This window comes from Lacerta agilis, chromosome 1 (assembly GCF_009819535.1).
Source record: "Lacerta agilis isolate rLacAgi1 chromosome 1, rLacAgi1.pri, whole genome shotgun sequence".
In the NCBI taxonomy this organism is placed as follows: Eukaryota; Metazoa; Chordata; class Lepidosauria; order Squamata; family Lacertidae; genus Lacerta; species Lacerta agilis.
In genome coordinates, this window is record NC_046312.1 from 49,447,743 (window position 1) to 49,472,877 (window position 25,135).

The following is a 25,135-nucleotide window of genomic DNA, read 5'->3' on the forward strand; positions in this document are numbered from 1 at the left end:
TTGGAACCCAAACGTCTGATGCGGCTTCCGATTGGCTACAGGAGCTTCCTGCAGCAAATCAGAAACCGCACTTTTGTTTCCAAACGGACTTCCGGAACGGATTCCATTCGACTTCTGAGGTACCACTGTAACCTTTTTTTATCCTGTATGAAAACCAACCTTGACAATACCCACCATGGTGGCTGGGGTGCAAAGGAGACCAACAAAGTGGATGAACTGCTGCGAGGGTTCTTGTCCATCTACAGATAGTGGAGAGTAGACATGGTCCCAGTGTCACCAGGATAAATTAGCTCCAGATGAAGAATCAATGTCCATTGTTCAAGAGCACCTGAAACAGAACAGAGGGGCTGAACAAGGGTCAAAGTACAGGTGATACGTATACCTCCCCCTTTTACCTTCTCCCAGCCCCTTAAGGGGCTACCTGTTACTTCAGTGTAGAAGATTACCTACATTCTAATTATTTGGTACCCAGAGCTGCACCTCAGTTGTATTTATACAACTATTTCTATACTGTCACACCATAAAGCAGGACAGTGCTCATAATAAAAAGACAATTAAAAAGAATGCAATATTTTATCACGATAGGAACCTGCCATCAGAAAAATAAATAAAACATTTGCCACTCAGGATTAATTTACATGACCCTATTTACCCATTTATCTAGGGAATTGTGCTAATTTTGGTACTGGGGAGCCCCAACTTTCCAGCAGGTGGAAATGTTGACTGAAAATATTGCTGTTATGGGCACCAGAGGTTTTAGCAACCTCACTGTAAGAACAAGGGCAGCACAAGGCCCTATTCAAACCATATTTTGTTACGTTTCAGAGAGAAACTAATTAAACTTGCAGCACATTAAAAGAGGTCGGTGCTATGACAGAAAATGAACATTGCTGTGATGGCTCACACTGGTTTTACAACTACAGTACACTGTATTGTACAGGATATGCTGCAAGTATCTTGCCCTGTAGGAGATATGTGAAATTTAACCATCAAACCTGATCGCTAGGCTCATTAGATATAATTATAACAGGAAAAGGTATCACCTTTGATTTCTTAGTGGGAATTAGTTTTGCATGCAGTTTGAAAAGAATTCATGCTATTATGAATTTTAGAATGCCAAGGACAGGAAGGTCAGGCTCTGAAAGGAGTTCTTCCTTTGACGCAGCAGCTTACACACCTTGGGTAATTTGTATTTTTCTGAATTGTCATACAGAAAGGGTGGCAACTCTCAGGTAGGCTTGTAGGTCATATGTTATTTTGTCATCATAATAGAAATCCAGTATCTCTAAACCTCTCTTGGTAGTCACCTGAAGAATCTTCTTCTAAGCTTTTGTACTACATTAAAATAGCATGAGTTCTGCAACGTTTCTGAAATGTCTTGACAGAGCTCACAAGGAACGTTATTGCCATTGCAAGATTATACTTTGAAATGGAAAGCCAGTGCACTCTCTCCCTCAAATGTGCTTGCTAATAAGTGTCCCGCTGTTATCATTTCAAGTGGCAGGTAAGAGTGCCCTTTTGTGAATAGCCTTACTCATTGCTTCAGTGTTTAACTTTGTTATGTGTGATAGCAAATGCGGCAAGAAATGCACAGGATTAAAATAAACAGTACTGAGACAACCAGGCGGAACATGAAAAGAAGTGTGATTAATGCCACTGCACACACATTTTTAGGCTGCCAGAATCTGCCTAAAATAAAAACAAACCAAATGTTTCTAGCCCCATATGCATGGTGCTGATAATGTCAAGGTTGTAGGTTCGATCCCCATATGGGACAGCTGCATATTCCTGTATTGCAGGGGGTTGCACTAGATGATTCTTAGGGTCCCTTCCAACTCTACAATTCTATTATTCTATGTCCACAGATGCACCCAGCAGCACTGTGGGAAATTGCTGCTCTAAAACACTCAACATTTTGCTGAGGCACGGTAAAGGCAAAGGAAAATAATGAAGAGAAAATATTTACAAGAGGCACAAAACAGTATGTTAGTAAGCCATCATTCTTCGCCAGCTTCCACATGCACAGCATTACCAGAGAATTCTTTGTCTTCAAGCTGAAATCTCTGCCTAGCAGGAAGATTTAATTCTTGTTCTCAGAACAGGTTTGTCAAGCAGAGTGCATATTCCCACTTGCAGAAGTTATTAAGCATTTATACAAGCTCAAATTATAACATTTGCTGCAAATGCTGCCAATACCAACAGGAATTTACTTGCTAAGGCACCACAGTCAGTCCAAGCGGGATAGGACACAGAAGAATAGGGAGCAGACATTTTGTGAGGAACATTGCATTTACTCATTTCCACCATGACAATTACCGGTACTTTTTTTACACGGTCGTATTCTAGCTAGAAAGCTTTCAGTGAGAAGATTACCCTTGAGTATGTTTAATACCACCTCAATAATTATCTTTCTAAAAACATGGATGTAGGATTTAAAAACAGAATTCTTCTTGGACTCTATGAACCATTTGCTTACCATTTTAGCTATCACATGCAGAAAAACCCACAGTCTGACTAAACAGCCACTTTCCTGTTAGGCTGCTGGGTAAGAGAAGATGACACAACCTGCCAGGGCTTGAACAACTAAGTGTGCTCTTTGGAAAAATCAAACAATTGCACCATTCACCTGGAAACTGCAGGAACAGCAAAACCTTACAGTAAATTTGTGTGTTTTGGCATTTTAGGTTCAGAAAAGCTCTAACCCCATAGCTGGATTGCTCAAGTCGGAATGCAAGCTCAGCAGCAGTACAAGGAAGAAACCCAATATAAAAGGTGAAGCCTTTGGGAAGTAGTGGAAGCAGCATCACACAATAAAAGTGTTAAAGGAATCAGTGGAACACAAATCTTACGGGGGCATTTCACAACACACAGCATGCAATATAGTCTAGTAAAAATAAGGCTGAAATAAAAGAAATCATTTTTAGGATAACATTTAAGCTAGCAGAAGTAGCAACATACTAATAGCTGCAATGTCCAGTTTGATGCAAAATGAGGCTATTCTCCATCACAAGTTGTTACTGGAAGTGCCTGGAAATAGAAACAGTTGAAAACTAACAGGCACTGACGCTGCAGTACAGTATCTCTGTTTCTATAGGGTCAAATGGGTGACCTTATTCGATTTAGTTTTAGTACGGTATATATCTTCTCTTCTTCCTAAAGGAGGAAATGATTTTAAAATATTTAACAGGAGCATTTGTACCTTTAGTACAACACTCATGAAGGAAAACCTCTCTAATGCTTTTAACTCAAATACGTATTGTAAATTTCCTTCACTATACCAGCGTTGACATACAGTCGTACCTTGGTTCTCAAACGGAATCCGTTCCGGAAGTCCATTCGACTTCTGAAAACGTTCAAAAGCCAAGGTGTAGCTTTTGATTGGCTGCAGGAGCTTTCTGCATTCAAGTCAGAAGCCACGGAAGCAGCATCGGACGTTCGGGTTCCAAAGAACATTCGCAAACCGGAACACTCACTTCTGGGTTTGCGGCGTTTGGGAGTCAAAACATTCGAGTCACAAGGCGTTCGAGAACCAAGGTATGACTGTATGTTGTTGTTTAACAGTCATTATCATAACCTTCTATCACAAAGTCACACCCAGCCCAGCACTTGGTTTGGGTTCAAGTCGTGTTCAAGCAAGGTGCCTCAGGCCAATAGCAGCCGATATGGGTAAAAATGTATTACGAAATGAGGTGTGCTTTACAGTATGTTGTGCCAAAGCCAGTTGTCAGGCTGGACACAATTCTATGCTTGCCCTGTGGGTCGCTGACCTGAGGTCCAAAGCACACTTAGATACACACCTCAATTCTTTATGATTTTTAATACATTGGACATTATTGGTATGGGGCATCATGCTTGACAGTGTCTTGTCACTTCCTGTCTAGATCAAGATGGAGACCACTTGTTTCAGAGCTCTGAAAGAGGTCTCTGCAACCAGAGTCTTTGAGGAACCACAGGAGGATGGCCTGCAGTGCCTGGGGTGATCCCACCCTCCCCACCCTGGACAACTAGGAATAGGGGAGGCAGGAGAAGCCTTTTTGCATTGATCTAAACACAGCAACTTACAATATTTTTCTTCTTATTGTAGCCCAGTTGTTGCGGCAAAATACAATACAGGTAGGTTAGAATTTACATGTATGTTTTGCTATCTGTACTGGACTCAAATTATAATTGTCTGATCTTAGCCATTATCAGCTGGAATCAACAGAACATAAAATAATGTTGCCAAGCCATAATAATTGGATTTAGCCTAAATGAAAATCCAGGGTCTACACTGCTTTTTTTTTGTACATCACTAGTGATAACACTTTCTAATCAGAGAACCTTGCAATAATGCCAACTGGCTTAGGCTGCCATGAAGCATGAGTCAGAGCTGAATTGGCAAGCACTGTCCTTCAGTGAATCCCCTAATAGTTACTGCAAATGAGTCTCTCACCAAACTCAAGTCTAGAAGGCTAGGGCTAGTACAATTCTTCCACAATTCTTGCACTGCTGTCTGTCTGCTTCTTGAATTTTAAGCTTGAAAGGTTTTCTCTTTTGCAAGGAGCCTATATCAACAATTGCCAATGCATTATTAGTGATAATATAATCTATCACAGATATATGGGCCTGGACCCCGAGACCCCTAAATGAAAGGAAGTTGGCAAAGAGAACTTTCATTCCCCTACTCACCCCAGGACCCTATCCAATGGGGGAGAGGAGACAAAATCAGACAGCTTGAACAAGCAGTTTCACTTGAAGCTGCATTTGAGGCGGCCTCAAAATGCTAATGTTAGAAGGCACATTTGCAGGAGGGGACAGGTAGGTGGAAGGGGGTGTTTAACCCAATTCATGGCTGCCAACTCTCCCTTGAAAACATCTTCCAGGGTTTTACTCCTTTCCCCTCAGCATGAAGAAGAGCATTTGGAAGGAGAATCGGTCAGCATGGAAATTATTAACCCAGCCTGGTGCCTTCACCATGGACTATAACTCCCATCAGCCCCAGCCACCGAAGCTGTGCTGGCTGGGGATCAATGGGAGCTGCAGTCCAAAACAGCTGAAGGACACCAGGTTAGGGAAGGCAGGGTTAAGCACTACTGTCCTCCCTCCTCTGCTACAAGCCCACCTCTCAACCCAGTTGTGGGATTGTCTTGGCAAATAAGGGGTTGGGAAGAGGCTTTTGTGAAGGTTCTGCCTCTAGGGAAAATACTTATTTCAAGAGCTTAGAGAAATCCTTTGTTATACCATCAGCATTTGCAGCGGGGTTGACCTTTTTCGAAATAAAAAGGAGCGGATGCTTAATTTAAACAGCTCTGCACAATGGACCAAACATTACAAATACAGTACTGTAAAAGGAAATGCAACCCTCAGATCAAGCCCTCCAACAAGTCCCTTGTAACAGCCCCATTCAGAAAGAGATAACTCCAGCTGAAACGCAAGTTACTAGCAGTAAAGCAAGCTGCACTAAGGGTAATAAAATAACAACAACAACAACAACAACAACACAAGTTGTACTGAAGGGTAGAAAATTAACTGGAGCTGCAGAGCCCCTCCTGGCCTTGGGGTGCCTTCTGTGATGCAAAGATGAATACAGAATCTCAGGTCCCCTGCACTGAGACCACTCTTCAGGCAATTTTTGAAGACTGGCAAAAGGCTCATAAGGATTTTCAGCTTTCATTACCAGGCTAAACATTAACAGTAACACACTTGGATGAGTGGCTTAGAGTGGTATGGAATATGCTGGGAGTGTAGAGGTGCAACTCAGCTTGCATTGTGGGCTGGTGTATCTGCATGAGAAAGGGTAGAGAGAGAGGAACCTCCAAACATCCTAGATTGTCTTTGTGTTCATCTTCCTTCAGGGCTAGATGGATACTCTTAGGTAGGGTTGCCATATTTTGAAGAGCAAAAAAGAGGACACAATCACGACTCATTTTAAATACCCCTACAGTATGTGGGCTATAGAAGCTGTGATACATTGCTGAGGGGGGCAGGAGAAGAGAAGAGGAAAGCAAGTCTTTAACCACCAGTTATATCTGTATCTCATCCAGAAAATCTAGCCAGAGACATTTTGGCAAATTTAAAAAATCCACCCAGACAGAATTTTTACCTCTGAAAAAGAGGACGTGTCCTGGAAAAAGAGGACACATGGCAACCCTATTCGGTTGCTGACGCTACTTCTTATTCCCTCCTTTTCTTCTTCATGATTTCCTCTTGACATATCTTCCCAGCAGACATATTTTGGATCTCTCTTCCCTTGAGACGCAAGAGCAAGCATGGCTCATCACATCTCAACTTTAGGAAAGATTCTAATTCTATTTGGCTATTGACATGTATTTCCAGTAATAAATATTCACTTCGTTTTCTTAAACCCACTCTCCACGTGATTACATCCAGGGAAAGTGTGCTCCTCCTCTGCTTCAGTTCAGATTGTGCCGGCATTTAACTCCAAATGCTAAGAAAATATACCTCAGAACAGGTGCCAAAAGCAAAGAGACCGGAATCTACAGTCCTTTGCAGCCTCAACACTCCCAAGAACATATTTCAATTAAAGCATTAATAAGACTAGTAAGGAGGCTGCTTCTCTACTTCCTCTGCTCTCTGCTTTTAGAGTTCTCTGCAGGCCCCACTGGAATATTTTCCAGCTCCAGCAAACAAAGAGAGTCTCTAAAAAGCTGCGCCTTATGCCTTTTATCTTCTGCCAAGTTCAGATAACATTTTGAGGTTATACTGGCTTTAAGTCCTATGTTTCCATCAAGCAGAATGGTGACAGAGAAAAAAAAATTAATGGAAGAACAGAGTGTAACTGAAGTCAGGGACACTGTTCGTTCTGTTCATTCATTAAACTTAAAGTGCAAGAGCAGAAATGTGGTTCATGGGGATCAGAAGCATTGAATGCATTTTCCATATTTATCCACACTCAATGCCCTCATTATCACATATTATTTAGTTCTACTCCAATCTGCATTCAGGCCAGGCCATGGGACTAAGTTGACCATGGATGACCTTCACAGAGGAACAAGGAGAGTGCAACCTTGTTCCTGCTTCTTGACCTCGCAAGCCAAGAGACTGAATCAAGAGGGTACAGCACTGGAAGAGTGCTTTTCAGCCCCCTGGTGGTTACACTATGGGGTGCTGCAGAGCACTGTTCTATCTCCAGTGCTATTTAATGCTACACGAAGCCTCTGGGGGTGATCATTAGGAGTTTGGGAGCAAGATGCTATCAGTATGCTAACGACTCTGGGGTTGCGGCGCTCATCTTGCTTTACTGGCTGAGGGAGCCGGCATACAACTTCTGGGTCATGTGGTCAGCATGACAAAGCCGCTTGTGGCGAACCAGAGCAGTGCACGGAAACGCTGTTTACTTGCACTTTGACGTGCTTTTGAGCTGCTAGTACATAATACTCATAAGAAATCAGTATTTTAGTGTGGCAGCATCTACACTTTGGAACGCCCAACTTATTGACATCAGGCAAGCATTGTTTAGACAAGACATATAGACACAGACATGTGGGTGTAGCTAGGATTTTTGTTGGGGGGGCAGGCCTTTTGTGGGGGAGGCAGAACCTCAGTTTGCTTTGTATTTTTATCGATTTTTATTGATGGGGGGGGCAGCTGCCCCTCCCTGTGACAGACACGTGTTTTATCTCTTTTTTCTACCATTTATTTTAATAATCTTAAGATACTTCTTTTCAACTGTTTTTAATCAATAATTTTAAGGTGGCATCATAGAATTGCAGTGTTGGAAGTGACCCCAGGGGTCACCCCCCTTCAATGCAGGAATCCTGCCCACAACCATCCCGGGGTGGACTTGAACCACCAACCTTCTGGTTAACACAGGCAGACACACTGAGCCACAGAAATCAGGTTTTAGTATGCATTTCTGTAAACTGCTTACGAGGTTTTCCTACAATCAAGCAGTATATAAATCTTGTTAAATATATTATCAAAATTGGGAGGTGCTGCATGTGTTTTTAAAATCACTCTGGGACTCACACCATATTTGCAACCTGAATGGATAATATTCGTAGGATATGAAAGCCAAAAAAGTGATACCCAACCCAATGCTGATACTTAGGCTTTATATTTTACTGTGGAATGACTGCAGCTTTGGTATTGAAAAGATGGCTTGTAGGTCTATGCACATGGAAGAGGACTGTGAATTAGGGTTGCCATATGTCCAGAATTTCCAGGACATATCCGGAATACTGCAGCCACAAGCAGTGTCCAGTGTCAGCAGTGTTGTTTTTGTTGATTTCCCTCAGAAATAGCTCATTTTCTGTTCAGAATTTCACTTTTTGAAATATGGCAGCTCAAGTACAAAAGTCCTTCACTCCGTCACAAAGCAGAGCAACAAAACTCAAGGAGCAATATTTCAAACTCTGCCAGCAAATCCCAACGTGACTCACATTTAGCTTCTTCTCTCTCTTCTCTGGGCAACTGGTTATAACATGTGGAGGTCAGGTGGCCAAACTCCCTGCTGACCTTTGCTATTAATTATCTGTGTTCAACTGCACACCCCTTCGGGACTCCAGCCCACCCCCATCACTCCCTTCAGCTTCTTTCCCTCCTAGCAAACAGCATAATTTTTTTCACTTCCCCACACCTCTTGCCCCACCCCCCAGCAGAAGTATGTTCAACTAATTAAACTTTCATGCACACATACTATAAGCTTGCCTGTATCTACTGGATCCTACTTTGCATTACCTTAGTCCAGCATTAAGAAACCGGGAAACAGTTGCGTGTGGCGGCGGTGAGCTTCACTCCTAAACTTTTCATAAGTAGGCCTATGTTTAGCGCTGCTGGAACATCAACTGTACTGGAGAACAGAGCTCTTCTGAATCCTTTGCTAATGGGAATAGGCAGAGCTGGCAGTAGGGCTTATATGCCTACCCCTTCCTTCACTCAACCCTTAAAAACCAAATACAGTACAATCCTATCGTAATCAGAGGAGCTTCTTCCCAGGTAAGTAAGCCTGGGTTTGCAGCCTAAAGCCTTTTGCCAGGATTTGAAGAGAACATCTGGCAAATGTCAACAACAGTAATACCACATCCCCTCCCCAAGTGCAAAGCCAACCAACCTTTTCTGTCTGCCCTGCAAAGGCACCCTTTGGAGAAAGAAAGAGAAACTGGAATCCAGTTATTCATATATTTACTGTATTGACTCCTTGCTGCAGTTGACAAAAGGATGGAATCAAAGCACCATGACAATACTGTAAGCAGTATGTAAACACACTCCCACCAGACAATGCCACATACAGTACCAACTCAATTCCCTCAGGATGCTAAACAGCAGTAGATAGGATTGATTCACACCAAGGCTACCTCTATTGGAAGCAGATTTTCTCTCCCTACCTCCACCAACATATGATTGCTACCATAATCAGCAAGGGAATAAGAACCTGTTTCTACTTCAGTAAATAGGCTCACTAGATGGGTTTGGAAAAGTTGTCTATCTGTAAATTGGGAATAACCATCTGGCTCACAGGGTTGTCCAACCCTAACAGGAAATGAGTAGGTACTTCTGAAATTGCCACAGCAAATTTCTGTCAAAACTATGTTCATGACAAAATGGTAGGCTTTCAAGATTATGAGTAAAGGTGCCTTGTGTTTTTTACTTTATTTACTGAATCATGCCTGCAAGGTAAAGGTAAAGGACCCCTGGACGCTTAAGTCCAGTCAAAGGCGACTATGGGGTTGCGGTACTCATCTCGCTTTCAGGTCGAGGGAGCCGACGTTTGTCCACAGACAGGTGGCCAGCATGACTAAACCGCTTCTGGCACAAAGGAACACCATGACGGAAACTAGAGCACACGGAAATGCCGTTTACCTTCCTGCCGCAGCGGTACCTTTTTATCTACTTGCACTGGTGTGCTTTCAAACTGCTAGGTTGGCAGAACCTGGGACAGAGCAATGGGAGCATGTTGCAGGGATGTGAACCGCCAACCTTCTGATCAGCAAACCCAAGAAGCTCAGTGATTTAAACCACAGCGCCACCCGCTCCCATACAATCATCCCTGCAACCAATATATGTGTTATGACTGACATTCTTAACCAATCAGCTTGATTTATAAAGATAATAGTTCTGAGGCACTTGAACATTAAGGCTAACACAATCCCATGCCTACGTAATTGGAAGTCTCACTGAACCCAAAAGGACTTACAGGCACAGCACTGGGCTGCACAAGTACTTACATCAGACACTCTCCATGTATGAAGGGAAAACAAAGGCATATTGACAGCATAAAAGTAAATAAAATACACAAATACCAAGTTACAACAAGACAAAGACTTAAAATCTTCTCATTTATTGTAATATTATCTTTCAAAGTCAAGAACCTACTTGTTGGCTTGACAACCACTTTAAAAAATCTGAAGAGGGGGTTAATTGTTCTTATGCTGCTGTTTTAGTGTTTTAACTGCAATTTGTATCGCATTGTTGAGGACTTTGGGAAACTATTGAGGGCCAAATGGCAGCATAGAATGTAAAAAAGAGATTAACAATACCGGGTAGTTCACCAGCTGCATGACAGAAGGTTTTGCTCAGAAAGCTCATGCTTGCTATATATCTCTCTCAGATATGATTTGCCCTTATCCATGGTTAGCCAATATATTAAACATTATATATTATGACCAAAGTGGCAATATGATAGTACAGTGATTAGAATGCCACACTAGAACCAGAGAAACCATGAAACTCCCTGGATCATCTTAGGCCATCCATTATCTCACAAATCTAGACATTGTTGTAGGAATAAAATGAGAGATAGGTCCGGTTGACAAGAATTACCTTAACCTACCAAAAGTTCCAAGATGATACAGGAGTATCTTAATGCCATTTCCCCTATGCATTCTTTGGAGGATCATGCCCCCTTTCCACCCAAAGCATGCATAGGGTTCACTTTGCACAGGTTCAAATTCTGGGTCAATTACAAAAGCTTCCTAGAATCATGGCCTCTCAGGCTCATGGGGCTGCTTAGCCTCTGAATAGGTGAGCTATAAAAATATATGAAGATGACCTTCTCTGAGGATATGGAGAATACATTTCCCTCATTGCCACCAATTAACCACATATTCACCCAAATATTAATTAGGCAGCAGAGCTTCCAAACAGGTCGGAGCTCTCACACATCTCGAATTAGAAATTTACCACTGCAGGGAAAGACTCGATATACCGGTAGTTTGGCCCGGGTCGTATTAACCTGGGAGCAAGACCATCACATTTACTTGGAAGAAAGCACGCTTCGGATCACAGCCCCGCATATCTATTACTAAATGATGAAGACGGTGTAATTAGCGGAAGGGAGATAATTTCAGGCTTAGCACTTATGCAGAAGGGCCAACAAGCAAAGGAACTTTTACTACTGCTAGCAAAGAACTCTTACTACAGCTCGAGTTATTATTACTTCTGATTTCACACATGCCGCGGCCAAAAGGCGAGCCAAGCGTTCTAGGGCGCTAAAATAACTCGAGGAAACGGAAGGCGCCCTTTGGGAGCTTTAAAAATTATTACGGTGGCGGTGACGGGTCGTGTATTTCGGGGAGAGGAGGTTGCCTCCGGCCATGCTGCGGGGGGAAAGGGCTGTTCTTTTTCCAGGCGTCTCACTTTCCCAGCTCCCCGTTCAGAACACGCGCCCCGAAGGCTGCTCCCTCACATCCCAGGTGATGTGCCGTCGGCCACCTGCTGCCGTTGCCTCCGCCAAGCAATAAAGGGGAGGCGCCGAGCGGGCAACGCACCTGCCGCCCCCAGCAGCTCCTCGTCCCCCTGCCCAGATTGATGCAGTTTCCCCACACAACTCATATTCCCCCAAAGGGGGGGGGGACCCGCTGATAGCGGGCACCGTCTTCACGACGCACCTGCAAGGCGCAGACAAGGCAGCCTGTCCTGACAAGGGAGCGCCAAGCACCTGCCCGCGCTGAGCTGCTTGCGAGGGGTTTCTCCCTGAAGGGAAGGGAAGCCTCCTCAACCCTCTGCGCCTGGTAGGTAACGCGCGCCCGCTTCTCCACCACGCGAGATGCGCGCAGTTTGACCAAGCCGCGCTCGCGCCCTCCTCGCCTCGCTCTCCAGTCCAACCCTTCCAAGTCTCTCTCCTCCTCCTCCTCCAAGCCGGCACCTGCTCCTCCGAGCCGCTCCTCGCTCGACTCACTCGCCTCCCAAACCACCCCGGTTCTTTTGCTCGGCGCTCGATTGGTTCGTTTCTCTCCATCTCTGGGTCAGGAGCTGCGCAGGCGCGGAGGCCGCGGAGCAAGTGTGGGGGCGGGGGGAGAAATAAAAGAGCAGAGTCGGGAGACGGAGGAGGCGTGTCCAAAAAAAAGCAAAGTCCGACCCGGAAGCGCGCGCGCGCATGCGTGCTTGGTCAGGCGTACTCGGAGCGGGTTCGTGGGTCGCCGTCTGCGGCGGGGAAAGGCGGGGCGTGGGGGGGGAGCAGCTGTGTTGCGGGGGCACGCACGCAGGCGCGCACCCCCGTCTTTGGATCCGCCATGGCAGGATTCGCGCAGGGGCCGCTAGGCAGGTTGCGGCACCTGTGCGGCCGCTACCAGGACTACGTGAAGCGACACCCGGCGGCCACAGCTCAGCTGGAGAGCACCGTGCGCGGCCTCTCTTACCTGTTGCCAGGTAGGCGGGGGGGGGGGCGAGCCTGGGAGACCGAAGCCGGCGGGCGGGCGGGGGGTGGTGGTTGAGGAATCCCAGCTCCCTTTCTCCAACGCGGAGTCGCCGCGGGGAAAGGTTTGCCATTTACCACCTCCGCCCCGGCAGAAGATGGTGTGGGCGCGGCTTCAGAGCTGCGTGGCCGGCAGAAGTCCGGCAGGTGAAGTTTTCCCCGGCAGCTGTTAGAGGAGCGGGAGTTGTGCCAGGTCGGAAGGTGGCAGCCCCAAGCGAGAGAGGATATAAATGACGTGTGTGTGTGTGTTCCTTCTCCAAATCCTCCAGACCTTTGGACTCGGATTTGGAGGGAGATCTGATCGAATGAATCCCTTTACTTGGCATCTTGTTAAGAGTACTGTACCCTAATTTTTAAAAATTGTGTTCTTCAGGCGGCCCTCTGCCACTTCCCGTTTGGGTGACCTGCCTATTTCAGTGCCTGCAGCCAGGTTTACTCACTGGTTTGACAACCTCCTGTTTGGAAGCGCCCAGGTCACACTCGATGCTCCAAGATAGCTCTGATCTCTCACCCTAGTTGGTGACTTCTGTTGCAACCTTGAGTAGCTGCAGGGCAATCCTTAAGAGCTCTGCTAGATCAAGCCCAGAGTCCATCTGGTCCATTATTTTGTTTCTAGTGGTGACCAGGCAAATTCATTCCCTGGAAGGAAGCCCTTCACGCCCACTCCCCCCCCCTTTTGTGTCCTGCCCTGCCTTTTATGTTGCAAGCTTGCAGGCAGGAGTTGTCTTGCATGTTATTTAATCTCTTTTGGCCAAAGAGTAGAGTGAAAGTGCTTTAAATCAATAACTGATAAGCCAGTGGCCCATCACCACATCTTGGGAAAGTAAATTTCATTAGTTAATTGTGCATCGTGTGAAAAACTACTCTCCTTTGCCCTGAATTTGCTACCAATCAATTTCACTGCCTGACCTCTACCTCCTTGCATTATGAGATGGGGTGGGGAAGTATCTACTCTCTGTGTACTATTTATAATTTGATAAGCCTCTGTCAAGTTCAAATTTAGTTGCCTTTTTTCTAGACTAAAAACTTCAAGTACTTTGACCTATCCTTGAAGGGAAAGTATTCCAACACTTTAATATTTTTGGTCACCCCTCTGCCATACCCTTCTTAAGTCTGAATACAAAGAACAGTGTTCCTGAACTGAAAGCACTATTTGCTTGTATAAAGTCATTATAATACTTTAACATTTTCTTTTAAACCTATTAATCCCAAACAAAAAAAATATTTTTCACTATGTTGACATTGCAGCAAAATCCCAAGGTACCTTTGTTAGGTAGACACAGGCAGCTCAGATTCCATATTGCCTCAGTGTGTATTACTTTATAACTATTTTCACTGCATTTCCTTTGCCATTTTGTTTTCTGTTGTTGACAGATCATTTTGGAGTTTTTCACGGTCTTTTTAACTTTTCACTGCACTTGAATAATTTGCTATCACCTGCAAACTTGGCTGCCTCATTTGATAATATATAAATAAGTTAAAGTTCCCAGTACATATCCCAGTTCAGATGCTTGGAGAGCCTCACTGCTTGTTTCTATTGTGAAAACTGTTGTTCCTACCACCTGCTTCCTGTTCTTGCACCATTTTCCAGTCCACAAGTGGACCAGTCCTCTGGTTCCATGCTTCCATATTTTTTCAGTTAGTGTGGTGATGGAACCAAATGATAGTCATCACCTGACTATAAGTTGCAGTATACCTGGTCAAGAGAACATCTGAAACAAAAATAAAATAATTTGCTCATTGTTCATCAGAAAAAACAATATTGTTAACCTAATTATGTCTATATTGTTTAAACCATAATTTACAGTGGCCCCAGTGTCTGTCAAATATAAAGGAAAATCTGGGATTACATTCCTACAATGCTATGGCAAAAAGGCTCAAATTGGAGAATTGCCACCTGTCATTTACCTATAGGACGTGTCTCCTCTTGTTGATGAAACTGCAATGCAGCTCTATATTGGTTAAGAAGATGCAGAGTAGATGTAGGCTTCTGTGGGAAATTTTCACCTCCAGGTTGATTGAGCAACAGTGTAGCATATTTGTGTAAGAATTGCATCAAAGCCTTTCCCTCAGAAGACCTGCCTGGACTGTTTTCAAAAGAGTATGGAATATTGGCTCATGTCTTCCTTATGTTTATTTTCCAGGTCGGTTTTCTGACTCTCATGAACTGTCTGAGCTGGGTAAGTAGAGCTGGAGATTGGCTGTGGGGTCCCAGACCTATGCTGTGTTTTGCAAATAATGTCATGCTTTGCTGGGAGAAGATGACCTGAAGGAGGCCTTGTCTTAAGGAGAAAGATTTATTGCATAGCCAATATTTGCTAAAAAATCTGAAAGTTTTGGTGCAGAGTGAATGAGCTTGGACTGGGAAAAAAATCCTTTTTCTTATGAAGGCCTATTGACCCAAAGGGTACTGATAATAATGTGGGCAGGAAGACACACAGTTATGAGGCAGACGGTGTTCACTGTAGCAACCCCAGTGTTTGAAATTCATTGCTCCATTAGACTGCCACACTATAGACCTTTCAGAATGATCTGAAGACTCACTTTTTTCACTTGAGGGTTTTAAAAATGATCATACTTCTTGTTGGTCTTGTTGACATTTTAGTAATGCTTGGTGGACATTTATTAGTTACTGGTTTCTCAGTAGCTCATCCTTATTTTATTGTAATTTTGTGTTTTAATATAAGCCACCTTGAAAGAGTTAATAGTTTTTCTAGACTGTCCTTCATCCAGAAGGATTTCAGGACAGTGTACAATATAGTAGAACCTCTAAATTCAAAAAGGGGAGGTGGTCCTTTTAAGTATTTTGGCCTTAAGTCATCCAGGGCCTTATAGGCTAACATTACAAATTGGGTGTAGTAGCAGAGACAGCCAGCATAGTTCCTGAAGGCTAGATATAATATGATATCACCTTGCTGTAATGTTCAATAATCCAGTGGTGGCATTCTGCACACGCTGCAGTTTTCAATGGGATCCCCAAGTAGAGTGCATTACAGTAATTTGTTCTTGAGTTCACTATGCCCAAGATATCCTAATCCAGGAAGGGGGACAGGAACCCTGGGGCTCAAGCAGCTGGAACAAGGAGTACTCACAAACTACCAAACATCTCCATGACTTCATCTAGGTGAGGTTTTCTCTCCAACTGCCAGACACAATAACTGCCTACCAACAGTGCTTTCATCTTGTTGGGTTTCAGTTCACTCTCAAGCATAGCTGTCAACTTTCCCTTTTTTTGCGGGAAATTCCCTTATTCCAGCTTTCCCATTGCAAAAAAAAGGGATAGTTGACAGCTCTGCTCTCAAGTCAGTGTATAAATACATTAAATAAATAAATGAATGAATGGCAATGGTGAATGTTTTCTGATGCCCCGGGTAATGGCCAGCAAATGGCTAGTTTCACTCCATTAAGTTGATGTTCAGATCCTGTATGTCTAAGTCATTTATAGCCAATTAAAAACAACAAGCAAATTACTGTCTACTTTGTATCTCATTTGCTTCTGCTCATTCTTTCTTGCAACAGCCATCCTACTTCAGTACAGTCGTACCTCGGGTTATGTACACTTCGGATTATGTACTCCTGTAACCCGGAAGTGTAACCCGCCGCGCGCGTGTTCTGCACACTTCGCGCATGCCCAAAACGCGTTGTTCGGGTTACGTATGCTTCGGGTTACGTACAGTGACCCGGAACCAATTAAGTATGTATCCCGAGGTACGACTGTAAGGCCAAAATATTTGCCAGGTGCTAGCAGCCTAGCTCAGGTAAAAGGTATTCTGAAGACTATAAGCAAACATCCATTCTGAAATGCCATTTATGATGATAAAGATGTACCATCTGATGGCATCATGCCAAGGGCAAGAATGAATGGACCTGTTTACCGCACACCCCCATTGCACCAGATTATGGAAGAGGGCCAAGGCGCTTGGCTACCTATGCGCAACTGAGAAAGTTGCATAATTGTGAAGGCCTGCCCAGAGATGGCAATGCTCACTTTACCTTCATGTTGCCTCTCCTTCAAAAGAAAGGTTGTTTGATTAAATCAGTGTCCTCTTCTAATCAGTGGCCTTTTTCTTTTCCTGGTTATAAACAGTATTTCTTCCTGTGCCTTTTCCACCTTTTGCTTTCTCAGTTTATTCTGCCTCCAATTTGCTGGTGCTGTTGAATGACTGGATCCTTCGGAAAGAGCTGCAGCCCCCTCTTTCTGTGGTAAGAATCTTTTCTATGCAAGAGAAGAGGCAGGCAGGGTACAATCCCTGTCTCCCATGCCAAGGACTAGAATGTCGCTCCTGGATTTTATCCTGTTGGCAATAGATTCTGAAGCTGCTGTTATCTGGTTGAATCTTGGCCATCTGCCAGCCCTTGTCTGCTTGCGCCACAACATTCTGGAAGGCTGATGAAAGTTACAGTGGCCTCCAGGAATACTGCTGGCTTATACTGTGAGTGACACCAGTTTCTTGAGCCATTCAAAATCAAACTCTTTCTTTACCTGGTGTGCACCACATGAACTCTGGCCTCTATGTAATTCCCTTTGAGGATTGGGGTGGGGGTGCAGGTGAAGGAGCCCAATTGATCTTTCACTGAAATCAATATATTCTTTAGGATCTTCTTCCATTTCAGTTGTGGTGGTTGTGGTGGTAGAACAGAAAGCATCAGGCCCTGCTGAGTTTAAAGGAAAGTTTGAGGACATGGGATGGCATTGAAGGTTTGGAGACAAAGGGAGCAGGTTGTTCAGTCATCAGGGGATTGACAAAATAAATGATGATGATGATAATTAATAATTTTATTATTTATTATTTATACCCCTGTGATTATAAGAATTTGTGTAGCTCAGTTATGCAGTCCTGATCATTTTGACTCACTAAGCAGTGTTGTGGGATGGAATTTTTTCCAGTCCTTCATTTTTCTGTGGAAAGCTTTCTATTTTCATAAACTCATTATTAATGATTAAATGGATGACAATTGCAAATATAGTACAAGGCAAACTTGGCAGTTTCAGTGTGTTTTGTTTACTAAGCACAAGTAAAATAAATACGCTAAATTAGATTGCTCTCTAGGGCATGAGAAAACTTTCCAGTGCCAACTTTTTAATGCAAATTACATTAATTTGTATATGTTTTTCCCATCTTGAAATTTTCTGAAAAAACCCACATCACAGGTTCTGCTGTGTTCAAGAGAGCTTCCTCCCTAGTTTGCTTTAAGATTGCAGCCTAAGTAAATGTAGGCAGTTTTCAGAACGGTATTATTAACACTGAATGCAGAACTCTTCTCCCAACGTAAATGGCTCTTACTGTTCCGCTTCTTGTGGTCATGAGAAATATGTTGCTGATTAAAGATCCAGCTAATCCAGCCTTTGCCAACCTGAGGCTCTCCAGATGTTTTGGACCAGATGTGTCAGGTCTGCAAGGGGGTTGCTCTGTCTTGTCTTTTATCAGCTTTATTGTGTCAAACTATTTACAGTGCAGAGCTACCTAAAAACATGACTGCCTAGTCACTCAAAGAATCCGGAAGTGCCTGTTTTCTGCTATGACCCCAACATAGGAATTTCGGCACCCTAAAGTGCCGCCTCCCCGGTCTCTTGACCCCTCTGTGCAGCTCAGGCGACAGAAGTGGCGTTTCCCCCTCAGAGCGGGTCTGCCGGAGAGTCCTGGGTCTCTGAGCAACATCCTGGAGCCCGCGCTCGACCTGGCTGCCTGAGGATAACTCCTCCTCCCCAGGGGAGGTGCTAGAAGAACTGCTGGGAGACGTATCACTAGATAGGAGTGGCTGGAGCTGCCTGTACCCACCGCGACCTTCCCTGGCTGCGGAGGGCAGATCCCTGACAAGATGTTTTGCACCAGCCCTAGTCAGCACATGACATGCCTCAGGTTGGTGAAGGCTGATTTGATCCAATGTTGTAAATACAACAGTGACTTCTCAGCAGAGATCTGCAAGCAGGGAATGAGAAAGATAGCCATCCTCTGTTACTTACCCCCACCATGTGTCCCAATAGACTTTTTGCTAACTTATTTGTCAGGAAAGCTTGAGTTCGGCTAACCTCTCTACCTGCAGTCAAACACAACTCTGGCACACAGATCTCTGTTGTTGGGTGATTGATGAGCCCGTGTGAGGGTATTTAAAGCTGGTAGGGCCACTGGAATCCAGCTGGTTTCCTTACTTTCCTTTGTATGAGGGACTCTTGACCCATTCCTCCTCTCAGCCCCCTGCAGAATCACCTTGCTACGGTTTAAGAGGAGAACTTTGGCTATGTCTTGAAGCCAGTCGCATCATGTTGTCTCTCACTTGCCTCATGCTTTGCAGGCACTTCCCCAGCAGAAACTGTTGACATGGCTGAGTGTCATCGAATGCGTGGAGGTCTTTGCCGAGATGGGGGCTGCCAAGGTGTGGGGCGAGACTGGCCGGTGGGCCATCATTGTCCTCATCCAGCTGGCCAAGTGAGTGTTCAACGGAGAGGAAGGGACTATTGCACCTTATGAATCCCAAGGGTGTAAATGTGAATCCTTTGGTGGGAGGCGGAGAAAAGAGACTCTTGTTGGAACCTTGATTGTTAGGGTTAATGTAACCCCTGGTTATGACCTCTGCTAACCTGGAAGTAGCTGCTTCTGGTTGTGAACTTTGCCCCAGGATGTGAATGGAAATCGCGCGTCTCTGGCACGCAGGCAGTGGGAGGCCCCATTAGCGAAAGCGCGCCTCAGGATAAGAACGGTTTCAGCTTAAGAATGGACCTCTGGAACGAATTAAGTTCGTAACCAGAGGTACCACTGTACTCTAGGTTGAGCACTTCCTGCATGACACTGAGAGCACTGTTCTAGTCTTACAATGTTCCCTAGTTGCAGTGTTCCATCATGGGACTGGATTGGGTCATTGTACTCAGATAGCCCCTTGTTCCAACTGGGCCTGCCCAAGGAGCTGTATGCCTTAAAGATGCTTTGGGATTCCTCCAGCTACAGCTCCCCAGCTGCATCCCTCACCTGATTGCTGTCTTAACTCTTTCTTCTCCTCCAGTGATTGTAGCTGGAACTTCTGGTAGCAGCACCAACCTGAAGGGAACCTCACTGTCTGTGCACACATCACCGAACAGGGTTGCAAATGCAAGGTTGTGTGAATGGTCCTGTGATGGCAAATCGGAGAGCTGTGTCTTTTTACCGCCTTGGCGGTGAAACGTCAAGTGTGCGCCTAGCATTTATAGCCCTTGATTTGCTCTAACCCACAGGGCCATCTTACGCCTCCTGCTCTTGCTGTGGTACAAAACTGGCATCCAGACATCTCCTCCTATTGTGCCTCTAGACAGAAGGCAGTCATTGCAGCAGAAAGGTGAGTTAAGTGCATGGTGGATTGCTACCACTTTGGCTTTAGTCAGGAAGGAAGTTCTGAATGCCGGCCAACCGACTGACTTCCGTATCCACTAAGTTTGAAAAAAAGAAGGTTTGTGTAACCTGAGCAGCAGAAAATCTTGGTCACCAGCTGTTCATCTCGGTTTTTGCAGACTCCTTCAAAGACTGTTGAACTCCCTGCAGCCCTTTAGCTGTTGCTGGATTCACATCAGCCCCAGCCAGCATAGCCCATTGGTCAGGGATGTTGAGAGATTATAGCCCAGGGGTCGGCAAGGCTTACCGGGCATGGGTCGGATCACTCCCGCAGAGATCCTCCGTGGGTTGGACCAGCACAGCGCAGCGCCGGAAATTGCTTCTGCACATGCCCAGATGCCAAAAATTGTGTCTGCGCAGACGCGTCTGGGCATGCACAGAAGTGATTTCTCCGTGCTGCGCTGTGCAGATTTAGCGCAGTGCGCCAGGACTCACCAAGTGGGCGGCTCAGTTCGGGGGCGGCTTGTGGGCCAGTTAAATGGCCTCCATGGGCCGCAGGTTGGGGACCCCTGTTATAGCCCCAAAACATCTAGAGGGCATCTCATTGGCTATCCCTGTTTTTAGGCTTCAGCTTGTGGCATGATATGGTTGGGGCTTGCAGTGTTCCTCCCTGCAGGGAGGCAAATGTTAGAAAGTTTGAAGAGCATTTTCTGGTGCCCTGTCTAGGCTTTTCTTTAGTGTCAGCAGTCTGCAGAGGGTCACATTTCTCCTCGGACTTAATGTATCCTCATGCCTGTGAGTCTGCTGTTCTTTTTCAATGAATGTGCTAACCTGAACAAACCAAGAACTGGAGTGGAGGAGGGCTTTCCCCCTGCCCTTACTGTGGTCTTATGCACTTGTCTCCTGACAGATATGGAGGTAAACTCAATAGGGAAGGAGCGGATATATGTGGGGAAGCGCTGTAGCCGTGTTGTGAGATCTCTCGATAGCAGTGAGTATCTTTCTCGTTTGTCTCCCATGTTACACCTACGCTAGAACTAGGTTCCTGCATGTGTTGCCAGGTTGCAAACATAAAGTGTGCACATGTACTCAGACACACAAGGGCATCTCCATAAACAGCAGCAGTTTTTGAGATACCCCTACAAAAAGGGTTTAGATAGTTTAAATTAGTTTCTTTTATTTTAAATTGTATTGTTTTAACAGATTGATGGCTGGCTGCCCTGGAGTCTTTGGGAGGAAAGTTAGGATAGAAATTAAATAAAATGATGCACAAGTAACAGAGAGTGCAGACATTCTGCTGGTGGTTGCTCTTCCAAAGTATGATATCCATGAAAAGCTGAGTCTTTTTCTTTCTTCCTTTTTAATTTTAGCCCCATCCCTGCACTCCAGACATTGGGGAGCGCCTCAGCAACGGGAGGAGAAGCAGAACCGAAGAGCAATGGAGACAGACCAGCTGCCAACCCCTTTGAGCGCCCAGGAAACGGTTGCAGAGTCCATCTACATTGCCCGCCCGTTGCTCCACTGTATCCTCCCTGCAGTGTATCCTGTACGCCACTAGAGAGAGCTGCAGCCCCAGTGTGGAGCATCATGGCCCTTCATGCTGAGCAGGTCTTGACTCCTGGGCAAACTCTTGGAGGCTTTGCTTCAGTCAATTAATGTTGGGCCTGAAGATCTGCTCCAATTAATGCCCCCTGTTATTCTGATCCAGCTTTACTTTTTGCTACTGTAGCCTACTTGGGCTCATGAGATGGCTAGGAAGTCTTTCTGCTTCTATAGTTTTTTGCCTCTTGTCTGTTCAGTTCCTTAACTCTTGCACATAGTGGTGAGTGTCGGCTTATGGGGGCAGAGATCTTGGAGACCCTGGCTGCTTTCAGCAATCTTGGATATCTCAAGGTCAGTTGGGAGAAAAGCACTTTGGGATCCTGGATCCATTTTCTTTCACCTTAATTTTTTTTGTAACATGATGATTACCTGGTTATTTTTACTCCACTAGTGGTGTACTCCTCTGCAGCTTCAAGGGGAGAAGCTTCAATGGGAGTTGTTTTGCGCTTCAAGGGGAGAAGCAGCTCCACTGTGAGGAGCTGGCAGGAAAAGGAGGGCTTTGTCTTTTGTGGCAGAGAGGCTGCTGGTGTTGTCTTCCTGTCCCCTTTGTGCTGAGAGATGAAACCAGGCTTCCTTTGAACCAGGGTGTACCTCTGGAACTCATTTTCAACAGCAGGACTCAACTTTGGAACATAAAAGTGGAAAGGGGGGGAGAGAAACAGAGGGAGGGAGGGAGTGTGTGTTTGTCAAATTCCTCGCCCCTTAGATTAGGAGGAATGTCATTCAGGTAAACAAGTACTACTCTACTCTCAAGCAGGCTTGAGGCCTAGTTGCGCTCCTGTTTTTTTAAAAAATGATTAGGAGAATAATTTTAAAAATGATTGGGATAATAGCTTGGCACTCCACACACACATATCCAGCCCCTTCTGATTTCTCTGCTTTCCTTTCTGCAGTTTGAGTTTACTGAGTGACATGAAAGACCTCAACAAGCTCGAGCGTGTGGAGCTGAGGCGTCGGACTCTCCTGCTGCTGTACTACCTGCTGAGATCTCCTTTCTATGATAGATACTCTGAGTAAGGCTGCCTGGCTGGCTTGTTTTCAACCGTATTAAAATCCCCACCCCCATAAGGAGACCTCTGGATTTCTAAAAGAGAAACCCGTGGCTTGTGAGCATTCAGCACCCAAATGGGTTTTGTCTGTAAGCTCCATTCCAAGAGTCCCTTTCCCATTGGGAAGGAAGCCATTCCCATGGACTCATCTTAGGTGTTTTTTTCTCTCTTTCTCTCTCTCTGTTCCTTCAGGGGCAGGATCCTCTTTCTGCTGCGCCTGCTGGCAGATTACGTCCCTGGAGTTGGCTTAGTCACTCGTAAGTAGCTGACTGCTGTGATTGGTCTTTTTAAAGGAAGCTGGTAAAGGTTAAGGTAACCGTAGGGGAGAATCCTCCCACTGGTTTTGTGATAACCAGTGCAAGGGGCTTTCTACTTGGCATGTGCTTAGATGAGGGGTATTCAAGGATAGCAGCAGGGCTAGAAGATCTCCACATTTGAAAAGTTTGCACTAGGATCTATGAAGCTGAAATGTCTCTTCAAAGACTTTAGGTGTGGCTACTAAAAATGCTTTCCTAAGTTGTCTGCTATTGTCACATACGTATCTCCACAGCCTAAAAAGATGCTGGTGCACATTTGGGAAAAAATGTATATTCTTGATAGTTTCCTTCACTGTTTCTATCTAGCTTGGGATCTAATATTTCATTAAAATCTCCTATTATTAGTACAGTGGTGGTGGGGCAGTCAGGGAACCATCAGAGCAGCACATGGCGGGAGGAAAGACGAGATTGTTCCTTCAGTGTAAGCAATTCTGTTTGCCTGACGAAACCATCTCAGTGCTACATTGATACTTGCTTAAAAAAAATATGTACATGTTTTGGATGAAGGCATGGCTTACAAATTGTCTGAATAAGTACCAGCTTTTAGGAGTTGACAAATGAACTGGAAGACCTTAAAGCAACATGTCAGAAATTAACTTGCCAACATTTGCTTCCACAACTGCCCCTTCCCAGCCAACATCCCAAGTCCTGAAATCACAGGTTGGGCATAAGAGAGAAAGGATGTGGAGGGCTATTCAAAGGGCAAGAAAAGAGATCTAATATCTAATGGAAGGACTGGAATGAACTATTATCTCATGATGGGGTCCCTTGCATAGACCCCCTTTGTCTTGACAGAAAATATGTTCTGGAGAAGGAAAACCAACCAATTATAAAACTGCTTTACTTGTGTTGCTCAACAGTCTGGATTCTACACAGAATCGTCATTTCACATTTTTCTCCCTTCTTCATTTCAGGGCCACTGATGGACTACTTGCCAGCCTGGCAGAAAATTTATTTCTACAACTGGGGTTGATTTGGCCTCAGCTCAGGTTATTGCAGCCAGAGGGCGCTCAGGCTAAAAGCAGAAGCTTGTGGTGGTAGGATGACTTTATACAGGGGGAGGCAACCTTGAGACTTTAAAGAACAGCAGCAGCAGCAACAACACAACATGTGTCTTTCTATGGCTTATGCTAATGATTACCGAGAGAAGAGTAAGGGCTCTTCTGACATCTTTTTTTAAAATGTATCTCCCTGTGAACTAAGAATGCTACAAAGAGTAGGTCTTAGAGTATCTATACTACTCCTCTCTCCATTCTGATATATGGTTTTGGATCTCATGGGGGTTGTGGAGGGGGACCCTTTTTTTGGTATGTATTTTCTATGGCTATGAATGAATAAAGCCGGGAGTCGGCAGTGCTTTTGGGCTAATTTGGTCTGTTCTCTTGAATATTGGGGGCGTGCACCGCAGGAAGAGTAAGGTCTCTTGCTTTCTGGCCAGCTGGGATGGAAGGCACAGAGCTTTGCAGACGCTGCCAGTGTTTTGTTTCTGAGGTGAGACAGAGATTAGCATTCAAAGCAGCCTGGAAATGTTTCTCTTGCGCGCGCACACACACACACATGCACCCCATTCTCAGATGCAAAAGGTGGGATTGGATCATTGGAATTAACCCTGTGAGGATATGTGCTCCAAACCATTTTCTTAATGTTATTATCTGGCACATAATCCAGAGTCCTCACTGAAAAGCCGCTTCCAGACTTACAAGAAGACTTGCTGCTCTTTGCACAAACCCATTACCCTTTTCTGGCTATACACCCCACCCCACCCCGTCTTTCACAGTAAAAACATATGCAGTTTGGTGCTGTGGTTGGCAGGGAACTGAGCACCCCTTGGGCCAGCTCAGGCAGCAAGCCAAGAATGCTCTTGGGTATGCTTTTTTCCTTGGCTTATTTCCAGTGGTCCATATGCTGCTCAGCTGGAGCCTGGTCTGCCAGGGGCCGTGGCTGCTGGCCTTTTCTGCCAGCCTGCTTAATTTCCTGCCCTGCCCTTGAGGATATGCAGCTCCACAGCTTGCAGACTGTCTGGATAACAGCTAGTGTGTGCTGCAGGGCTTTGCTGAACAAACTGCCGGTTGCGGAGGTGCTGGCAAGCAGGGCCAAAGGCCTTGGCAAATTGGTTGGTGTCTGCAGAACTGAGTTCCCAGCAAATGAAACGTAAAGGCCTGAGCTGATTCCTGGGTCAAATAAATCAGAATGGTTGCCCTATGCGAGGCGTCCAAGAAGTAAGTAATCGAG

General features: G+C 45.1%; 2 protein-coding genes across 3 annotated transcripts in view; one reads left to right on the forward strand and one right to left on the reverse strand.

The window, feature by feature from the left end:
* LARGE2 (LARGE xylosyl- and glucuronyltransferase 2) overlaps positions 1-11,895 on the reverse strand; it is a 47,065-nt gene extending 35,170 nt beyond the window's left edge. The window contains exons 1-2 of one of the 2 annotated variants that reach the window (XM_033149163.1): positions 11,829-11,895; positions 175-328 (exon numbers count right to left, since the gene is read on the reverse strand). The gene's annotated coding sequence lies outside the window, so the exon portion shown is untranslated. Of the gene's footprint in view, positions 1-159; positions 329-11,828 lie in introns of both variants that reach the window. The other variant, XM_033149173.1, reaches the window with a different exon arrangement.
* A 518-nt stretch (positions 11,896-12,413) lies between these two features.
* Positions 12,414-24,271, forward strand: PEX16 (peroxisomal biogenesis factor 16). Its single transcript, XM_033149210.1, has 11 exons — positions 12,414-12,588; positions 14,779-14,814; positions 16,761-16,837; positions 18,929-19,062; positions 19,842-19,942; positions 20,846-20,926; positions 21,306-21,458; positions 21,756-21,828; positions 22,431-22,550; positions 22,779-22,843; positions 23,818-24,271. The coding sequence occupies exons 1-11, from the start codon at positions 12,453-12,455 to the stop codon at positions 23,874-23,876; spliced, it is 1,035 nt and encodes a 344-aa protein (XP_033005101.1). The 5' UTR covers positions 12,414-12,452; the 3' UTR covers positions 23,877-24,271.
* Positions 24,272-25,135: the final 864 nt, after the last annotated feature.